This window comes from Galendromus occidentalis, unplaced genomic scaffold, assembly GCF_000255335.2.
Source record: "Galendromus occidentalis unplaced genomic scaffold, Mocc_1.1 scf7180000077512, whole genome shotgun sequence".
Taxonomy (NCBI): domain Eukaryota; kingdom Metazoa; phylum Arthropoda; class Arachnida; order Mesostigmata; family Phytoseiidae; genus Galendromus; species Galendromus occidentalis.
The window spans coordinates 797,812-807,919 of record NW_003805500.1 but is presented as its reverse complement, the minus strand read 5'-3'; the positions used below and the strand labels follow the sequence as shown (position 1 = coordinate 807,919).

At 52.3% G+C, this 10,108-nt stretch overlaps 1 protein-coding gene across 1 annotated transcript; it reads left to right on the top strand.

Moving 5' to 3' along the window:
* Positions 1-234: 234 nt before the first annotated feature.
* Positions 235-7,851, top strand: LOC100907106 (low-density lipoprotein receptor-related protein 2). The gene is made up of 14 exons (XM_029112528.1): positions 235-248; positions 353-484; positions 631-756; positions 838-1,035; positions 1,146-1,382; positions 1,475-2,795; positions 3,012-3,231; positions 3,521-3,710; positions 3,855-4,112; positions 4,238-4,468; positions 4,572-5,886; positions 6,236-6,538; positions 6,640-7,104; positions 7,625-7,851. Exons 2-14 carry the CDS (start codon positions 472-474, stop codon positions 7,722-7,724), a joined length of 4,977 nt encoding a protein of 1,658 aa, XP_028968361.1. The 5' UTR covers positions 235-248; positions 353-471; the 3' UTR covers positions 7,725-7,851.
* The last annotated feature ends 2,257 nt before the right edge of the window (positions 7,852-10,108 follow it).

Genomic DNA, 10,108 nt, shown 5'->3' with positions numbered 1-10,108 from the left:
GATTCCTCTCAAGAGCAGAGTGACGTTCGCGGAAGTTCCACGAACATCGCAGTGTGCTTCGCACGGGCCTCGTACGTGCAAACATCCAAGAGGTGCCTGCGTTCGGATACAGCAGGCGTGGCTCCTGCACTTACCGAATAGTTTGGTGCGGAAAACCCGGACTCGATTCCGGCAAACCATGAGGCTCATCGGAGTTTTACTTTGCATGAGCCTTTGCGCGGGTTTGAGCCACGGTATCGTTGGCTTTGGTGAGTGCTCCTTATCGAGGGAATTCATCGAGTTCCTCGCCTTCTGAATCGATGACTCACGGAGGCCGGAGCCATCGCGAACTGATGACTGACCCTGATTCCAGGCTCGGGTGCGTCGAAGTTCCTTAGGTTCGCAAACTCCTTCCACTGTGATGAGGCCAGGACATTGGAGCTAGAAGCGAGATGCGACGGTGAAGTCGACTGCGACGACAGGACTGACGAAATGAGCTGCGAATGTGAGTTTCCTTACAGCCGGAGGATAATACCCGTGATGCGACATGAAATTTGTCTTCCGCGGATGATTCTTCATGATTATTTCTGATTATTCCATCATCTGAGAGCGAGACGTTATCTTAACATTCTCGCATGCCCGCGCATCAAGATGATCCGTGCAACCTCCCACGAAGCAAGAAGTTCAGCTGTCGGACCGGCGGGCAATGCGTTCTCCGAGATTTCAAATGCGACGGCCGGAAAGACTGTACCGATGGATCGGATGAAAGCAATTGCAGTGAGTGAAGTTATTCCGTATTTCTTCGCGGGGGTTTCCGTTAGAGGAAGAATTTGTGTATCATTGGGACTCGATTTTCAGCGAAGGCGGAATCCTGCCTCCCTGGTCAATTCGCCTGCGCGGACGGCTCGCGCTGCCTGGCGAAGTCTTTCGTGTGCGACGGTGTCTACGATTGCGAGGATAAATCCGATGAGAATCCGCGGGAATGTAACGCCACGATCAGCGGCTTCATAAATTGTTTATATAGATTCAGATGCTCTATGTACCTGTGCCTAGAAGGTGAGTTTTCCGATGAAGCATCGTGATGTACACATTTTTCGAGCCATCGATCCTCAGAGAAGTTGTTGGAAACGTGGACCATGTGGGGTGACAATACTCTGCGATTTCAGACGACAAGTACCTCTGTGACGGTATAAAGCATTGTCCTGACGGTAGGGACGAGTCCGACGAGGGCTGCCTCAAACATGCGGACTGCAAGAATTGTACCCAGCGATGCACGCGGCACAGTCATGGCGCCTCGTGCGGCTGCAATCAAGGTTTTTCTCTCGCGGACGATGGAGTGACCTGTGTGGACATCGATGAATGCGCTCTCGGACTCTGCAGTCAATTATGCAAGAACAAAGAAGGTATACGCGTGAGCGAGACGATTCGAAACGTGCCTCCTCCAAAATATTATTAGGCCGCGACGAGCTCCATAGCGAACGTTCTTCGATTTCAGGATCCTTCGAGTGCGGCTGTCGCCCCGGCTTCACGAAAGTCAATGCGACTAAATGCGCCAATACAAAAGCAGCGACACTCGTGTGGTATCGAGGCGACCTGTCTCGACAAGAGATCATCCTTGAAACGAATGGCACTTCCCGGAAGATAGAAATACCCGGGCAGGTCACGGAGAAGAAGAAGGTCCCTTCGATATTCATGCCACCAATGTTCTTCGACATCGACAACGAAAAGATCTTCATCCGAATCGGCAACTACCTGTACAGCATGGACTTGAAGGGGCGCCGCTATTCACGACCGCAGCTCTCTCAACTCCTACACCCGCCTTTCCAAATGTCGGATTTCGCCGTCGATACCATAACTGGGAATATATACGCGGCGAAACTCAAGGGAACGAGCATATACCTCTGTCGGTCGGGAGAAACGTGCATACCTCTGGTGACTGGTCGCCGCGACGTCGTTAGCCGACTCCAAATCGCTCGTCTCGAAAACGGCACGAGGCTCCTCTGGCAGGAAGGGTTCGATATCATGTCGAGCAGTTTGGACGGTATGGAAGTTCGATCGGTCTTCCGGGTCCTGAGCAAAGAGAAGATCCGTTATTTCGTCGTCGATGAGCCGAGCCAGAAGGTATACATCGCCTTAACCAATCTACTTGAATTGGACCTGATGTCGATGAGGACACGGATGCTCACCCGACCAGGGCTCGATTACTCGGACGGAACCCTCTGGAACATGGAAATCCACGACGACACAATTCTGATCCAGCTTGTGAACATGCAAGCCGTAAACCAAAACCGAGGGGATTATCTCGAAAGTCGAGTCATCAAGCTGGACCGACAGACTGGAGACCATCTCGGCCATCTTAAGGTACCTCGGGGAGCGCAGCTGCATTCCATACGGCGACGCTCGGATGCTCAAGTCCGCAACCCGTGTTGGAACGAGCCTTGTAGCCACATCTGCGTTGGCGATTCCGCTCCCTTAAGATTCAAATGCCTCTGCCCACCGGGGATGCATCTCGACGACGGGAGCGATGTCGTTTGCGTCCCTCAGGAAGGCGAGGAGCAGATTTTCTTCGTGAATGGTACCCGAGTATCGACTTATGTTTTCGAGGAGGAGACTCTGTACCACAATCAGGACACCTTACTCAACTCCGCGCCACTCGCCATCGCAGCGGATCTCGACATGAACTTGATCTTCGCCACGCGGAGGGGGCTCTTCGCCTTGCAAAGAGATGGATCCCGAAAGGCATTCGGATCCGGCTTGCAGAACATTCGTTCCATGGTCGTGGATCCGACGGATGATGTGTTGTACGCTGTAAACAAGTTCGAGCTCATTGCTGTGAATCTCAAAACTTCGGAGAAGGCGCTGATCGAGACCCAACCGATATAATCCATCTGGACATAGATCCTCAGAAAAGGTGGGCCCGCGTCGAGGGGGATCTTCTTCTACGATTGGATTTCTTCCAAACCCCCTATCCATATCTCTCACAATTCTTGTAGGAACGACGAACGATGAATGAGCAAACCCCATCTTTCCAGGGTACTTTACGCCGAAAACATGAAAGGAGAAGTGTACAGCATGGTGATAGGTCAGTGGTCACGGACCCATCTCCTCGACCTCCCAAAACCCTCCCAGGACGGCCAGAGAACATGGACTTTCGCTGCTGCGGAAAGTAGAATCCGGACCGATGTTTCATTGGTTCTCAGGGCAGGATACTGCGGTCTCGTGCACGGTGACGATATCGGTTTCGACTGCCAAGTAAGTTCATCGATGACCATCAATTTTGTTCAACCTCGCCCCATACGTAGATGTTTATCTTGGATCGGGGAGGGGGGCATGGCTCCCTTGCCCCCCCCTGGATACTCCTCTGCGAATTAGGCGAATATTATTCATATGTAGATTCGCTCTGTCCTTGCGTCCGCGTCGCTTACCGATCTATGGAAATAATACAATTCAACGATCGATTATTATAATGATAAGAATAATGATGATTGATGATGAGGACAAAGCTTTCCTTGATGGATAATCACTTCTTGAACTTTGACAGCGTTCCGGTCTCAAGGGAAAGCAGTGCGATCATATCGATCACGAGACCCGTCTGCTGGCTCGGGCTGGACCTCCCCTCGTCGCAAGCGACGGATCAGCCTGCGATTCTTCGAAATGCGAATTCTGTGTTAGCGCTCCCGGAAAGACCGTCCTCGAAGAAGTCTGCATCTGTCCCTATGGACACGAGCTCGGTGCGTTTATCTTTTCAGTATTGACGAGGGAAGAATCGCGGCATGAGAATAAATCAACCTCCACGTGGCCGCGGGAGAGGGACATTGTAGAATGGTGCTCGCCGTGTGGAAGACTTCCCTAAAATTCGATCGTTTTCTGTATAGGAGCCGATGGAAAATCATGCAGCAAATCATGTGGGGCTCACATGCTACGCTGCTCATCGGCTGACGGCATGTGCATCCACGAGAAAAGAAGATGCGACGGTTCGCGCGATTGCTCGGACGGCTCCGACGAGCTGAACTGCGAGTCACACCACTGCGGTGGGAACTTCAAGTGCGTCTCGGACGGCAGATGTATCTTGAAGAAGTTCAAATGCGATGGCATGAAGGACTGTCACGACGGATCGGACGAAGCCGGCTGCCGTGAGTTTTGCAGAAGCAGAAATCGATGTCACGAAATGTGTCCGGAACTCCTGACCAAGGTTGAGAATCGAGGCCGGGTTGTGTCAAACACGGCAATGAAGCATTACGATTCTATCTTCTCACAGCGGCACGCAACTGTACAGCCTCGCAATTCAAATGCGAAGACGGCACCTGTCTGAGTCCAGTGAAGAGATGCAACGGAATTCCGGACTGCTTCCACGGGGACGACGAGAGATCCTGTCCGAAAGTCGTTTGCAAAAAAGGGGAATTCGACTGCGGCAACGACAAGTGCATTCCGGAGGAGTGGGTCTGCGACTTGACTCCGGATTGCCCGCAAGCCGAAGACGAGACCAACTGTGAGTATCGTTACAAGATGGAATCGTTGAGCAAGAATCTCGCCCTGACGACGACATATTCTTCTCTAGTACGGCATCGGCTCAGAATCGCCTTCAATTCCAGGTCCGGCGCTGAGGGCCAAGATCGGGAAACTCCAAAATCCTGCCTGCGATCCCCATTATGAGTTCTGCTGCAAAAGTGGAGAGAAGTTGCCGCTGGAATTACGCTGCAACGGAATAGAGGAATGCCTAGACCGCAGCGACGAGCTCGGCTGTCCCTCTATGTGTAATCCTCCCCGATTCCGTTGCAACAGCGGTGCTTGTCTGGGCGAAGACCAAGTGTGCGACGGCATCGCTCAGTGTCCAAACGGAGCCGACGAGCACAACTGCCAGGGCAAATGCGATTCGAAAGGTCTTCACGAATGTCGCGCGGACGGAACTTGCATACCCCTGGCGAAACTCTGCGACGGGACGCGGGACTGCTCCGACGGCTCCGACGAGCTCAACGACGATTGCCCGAAGACCCAACCGCCCCCAGCGAACCCACGTGAGTTGAGGAGTTCCCGGAGGATTCCGGCGGATCTCCGATACCGATCCGAATCTTCGAATCCTAAGACTCGGTTTTCCTTTCAAGCGTGTTTTGTTGACGAATTCCAATGCGACGACGGGAAGTGCATTCCTCTCAGCCAAGTTTGCGACAAGAAGAGACATTGCGACGACGGATCAGACGAAGACGTTTTGTGCAAGGACTCCGAATGCGGGGAAGCCGGATGCTCGCACGATTGCGTCGCCCAAGGAGACAGCATCACTTGCTTCTGTCCGCCCGGTTATCGCCTGATGGAAGATGGCCGAACTTGCGACGATGTCAACGAATGCATCGAAACCCCCGAAGTCTGTTCCCAATTTTGCGAGAACCTAAAGGGCTCCTACGAATGTTCGTGCGTCGAGGGTTTCCTGAAGAACAGCCGCGGCGAGTGCCGCGTCGAAAAAGGCGACGGCAGACTGCTCACGGTACAAAACGGAGTAATCGAAGCCATCCCCATGAAGAGAAATGCCAAAAGAGACTTGCTCTTCAATTCACCCAACACGCACGTAGGAGGTATCGATTACGACGTGGCTTCGGATGCAATTTTCGTTAGCGACACGACGAGCAACGTCGTCCGCCGCATATCATTCGACGAATCCAATCGACGCCGCCCCGAAATAGCTCTCGCCCTGGTAGAACCCGGAGTTCTTGCGCTTGATTGGGTCACGAAGAACTTGTACGTCGCTGATTTCCGGCCATCGATCCATGTGTGTAAATATTATTATAAGACGGATAAGACGGATAGCGACAGAAGTCAAGTGCACTGCAAGATTCTGACAGAGGTCCTAATGAAACCCGCGAACGGACACCCGAAGCCGTCGATTACCAGCATGGCAGTCGTTCCAGATGCAGGGTAAGATACGTCGCATTATCCGCGCTATCACTCGAGCCCGTGGTTTCAAGCATTTATGATTCTTCTCATTATCAAAGGATTGATATTCTCAACCATTTTTTTTCAATTTTTCCACCCGTCTGAAAAAGAATTAGAAGAGTTGAAGGAGGGAAAGAAATTATCAATCAATTATTGATTTTCAATGAAAAAGTGATTAATGCTTAAAACCACGGGCTCTAGTGATCACGGTACATATACGAACGGTTCTGGGTATAGAATTGTATCGACGCCCTGCATTTGAAATTATGTCTCTATGAGTTAAGCGTTCACCGCGCGCATATTTCCACTGACTTTTTCCATTTATGCGCAGGATCATGTTTTATTCCGAGGCGATGACCGGTTTCATTTTCCGACAAAACATGGACGGCACCGAGAGAGCAGAATTCAGATGGGCTTTCGGCGAGAGGAGACCTTTGTCCCTGACGGTCGATCACGCTCATAGAAATCTCTATTGGATCGATTCTCGCAGTGGATTGTTCGAAACGAGTGATTTTAAAGGGGAGAAGATTCGCCGACTGCCCCAACGCTTCAATTACGTGAAAACATTCGCCCTATTCGAAGACTATCTGTACTTCCCCGAACCCAATAACGAGTTTTGGTATAGAGTGTCCAAGTGAGTTTTCCGAGCGTGTCTTTTGCAAGTCGATGTCACGATCCATCACCGCGTATCAATTACGCATTCTCGAATCCCGGATTTCATATCGCTCGTTTCAGGCAAAGCGGGATGATAAGATCGGAGAAGAAAAGTCCTCTCGGACTCGTATCGCAAATTAAAATCATGCATCAAGTCAATCAACCTGTGGAAATCAATCGCTGCCATGGGGAACCGTGCCAACAGATGTGTCTCCTGCGACCACACGGGTTCGCCTGCGCCTGCAGGGATGGTTGGGAGTTGTCCCGAGATAATGTTACTTGCGTCCAGATGACAATACACGATCATGACGTTTTCGATAAAGAATGGCAAGAGCAACTTGAAGCTAAATGCCCATGCAAGAACGGCGGCAAGTGCCGCTTTTCCCAAACGTCGAAGATCATGGGAAATTACTGCCAATGCCCATCGGGCTACCACGGAACTTGGTGTGAATCAGGACCGTCCGGCAGCGTGGTTCTGACCGTGGTACTGATCTGCTGCTTCTTCATCCTCGTCGCGGGAGCTGGAGTTTACTTGCTGAATGCCAGGTTTGTACTCTTAGATAGGAGGCATCTTCGACCACGAGACAATTTAGAAATGGCTATGGTATGATGTACATTCATGGTGAATATACCTGTGCAAGAGAGTGCTCAACTGATCTCTGAGCACCTCGACGATGCTCGCTAATCATGGGTCCACCAGGGGCGGTCTGTCTCGATGTCCTGTGAGCGAAGCGAGCAAAGCTGCTCGCGCTGTGGAATCGGCGTAGATGATCGTGTATGAAGAGCTACCCAGCAGGATATCTTTAGTCGGATAGTCCTCGTTTGAAATCGTACATTCTCCCGCATTCGTAGCATTCGTACATTCCTAGCGGGGAAAAATGGAAATTCACGATTCGGGCGGCTCACAATCGAGCCTTCCGATGACTGTACGGGCAGCCGTGTTCCAGGAACCTCCCTACATATCAGGATCCGGTGGAAGGGGTTCGTCCATCTGGGGCGGTTCTTCTCATATTCGATCATAGGCTACTGTGATTGACTTTATCCCAGCAATCGCATTGTATTACAGAGCTAAGCAGGAGCGCCACAAGAAAGTTCTTTGCACGCAAGACGGAGGCGATCGATTGATTCTAATCGAGAAAGAAGTAGTACCTGATGTTGAATACTGAGAACGCCCCGGGAACGTTTTAAGACCCCAAGCTGCCCCTCTCCCCACGTGACTAGGAATCGACCGATTGGAATCTCGGTCGTGATTTTGGATATTTTAAAATAAATTTACGACAACGACTTTCTTAAGTTTGGCACGAGTTTTCATTCCGCCTAAGACCGACCAAGATTCCAAGGTAAGTACTCCTGATTCGCAAGGAGCACGGGAAGACGGGCCGGAAGAAATCGAAATCAATTTTCGATAGCTAATAATGACCATTCCCTGAAAAGACTTTCCCTTGAGTTTCTTCCAATATCGGCAAGAATCACTGAGATCCTGTCCGCCGTTCGCTTAAGTGCCCAGAGCTTCGGAAGCGAATTAGAAAATATATATGATCAGTCAAGGAAGAGAAGCTCTTCGGCTGAATGGGCCATGCGAGCACGCAGGGCGGTTGACATCATCAAGTACGAGTTTATTTTTCTTCATATTTCATTACGAGAATCTATCTCCACGAACTCTTATCGTCGTTGTCCTGGCGGTGGACCCACTCCGGGTTGTTGTTGCGGTGAGGACCGTGGGTGCAGCCGACTAAAATTAGTGGAAGTTTCCTCATTGTATGCTGCTCGCAGGCTTTCGTCGACGGAGTCCGTTGTGCCGAACGGCAGCAACAGCAGGTATCAGTGAGTTCGCGTGATGATCGTAATTAGGAGTCCACCGAAGAGCCTATCCGATGCCCTTCCTCCCGTGTCTCTCTTTTGGTTCTGCACGACTCGTCATCGCAGCAGAAATTGGCGGTGGAGGCGGTTGCTGCTGCTGCAGCAGCGGCGGCAGCAGCAGCACCGGCCTGTTCGTTGGTATCGGGGCTCGGGGGCCGGCAGCCGTTTCGGCCCCGTCCGCTGTCGTTTACCAGCCAGGCCAAGCGGCCAACTCAAGATTGCGGGGACAAGAACGACGCCGGCATCCGGGATGCGGAGCGGTTCCGCATCCTCCGGATATTGGTCTAGTGAACGCTGAAATGATGGCGTCCGTATCGCAGCACTTTTCAGCTAGCATGTCATTTGCCTAACAGATTTGCCGAGCGCCCCTCTCACTCCGACGCTTTTTGACAGTTTTCCGTGGCAGTTGTCCTCGCTGTCGTTGACGTCGTAGATGTCGACGACGAACAGACACCACAGTCTCCGACGGGACAGAGTTGAAGACTCGTGGCCCGCTCGCTAGATCCGTCGTTTCCTGGATTCGTTTACGGTGTGGAGGTGTTGTGCTGCTGGCGCGGCGCTCTATTGTTGTCCAGGTACGAGGGGAGGCCCGACTGGGGGTGGGGGAGAGCTGGGCAGAAGCTTCTCTCAGAGGCTTGAGGTGGGTTACCGAGGGGCACAGTTGCCTCGGGTCTCACCCCCTCCGACTTAGCGCCTTCTCTCTGTCAGCGATCTAAATTTGGGCTTTGTAGCTCGCCGAGCAGCTCACGGTGCAGCTCCATGTTCTATCGGGAAGAGCTCGACACTGCATGGCTTTGTCTTCGTCTACTGGCACGCATCGATTATCACCTCTCCAGGGCAAGTTCCGGTCTTCGTCACCGAGAGCGGTCGAATCACGATGCCCTTTCCCGAATTTTGAACGCCCTGAAGGAATCCGGATCAGTTCCAGAAGGGCTCGACGCAAGTAGGGGAGCTGGGCCTCTCGAAGATCCGACAGAAGCGACGACGTCGATACGGAGTTCCATTTCCCAACAACTGTCTCCTCCAGTCATTATTATCGTTCCGGGCAGCAACAGCTTTCCGTTCGCCGCCCAAGCAGCCGAATTGGCCGATCTTCCGGGACAGAATCCATTTGACTCACTAAGCGAGATCATCGTGCTCATTAGCTAGACGTCCGCATGCATTTCTATGGAAGCCTCGGTCGGGTAGCGACTAACTAACTTTGTCGCATGACTGGCAGTAGCTCGAAGCCGACTGGCTGACTGAGGCTTAAAAGTGTGGCGTGTGAGAAGGGGTATCAGGGATTGATAGCAAGTAACGACGACGGCCGCGAGGGCAGCGAGAGCCGCGGTGGCAACGAACTTGGAGGAAGTATAGCCCCCCGCACCGGCGACCTCGGTCGGGCTGCTGCTGCTCCAATTAATGTGCAAATGCCTGCGTCTTTATGCTCTCGCATGGACTGCCAGCCACCGAGCTCTTCCGATGGCAACTCGATTCGCTGCTCCCCTATTTTTCGGCCAGAGCCCACTCGCCCGAAAATACCTTCCGTTTCCGTGATCACCTATCGCTAGTTGCGCCGACAGCCGAGTCGAGCCGAGTGGTTGCGATTCCACATGGGGATGCTATCGAGCGGGAGCTCGGTACGAATCGACGCAGGGCAACGTGAGGCACTTCGGAAGTCCAAGGCAAGAACAAGGAAGATGAGATCACC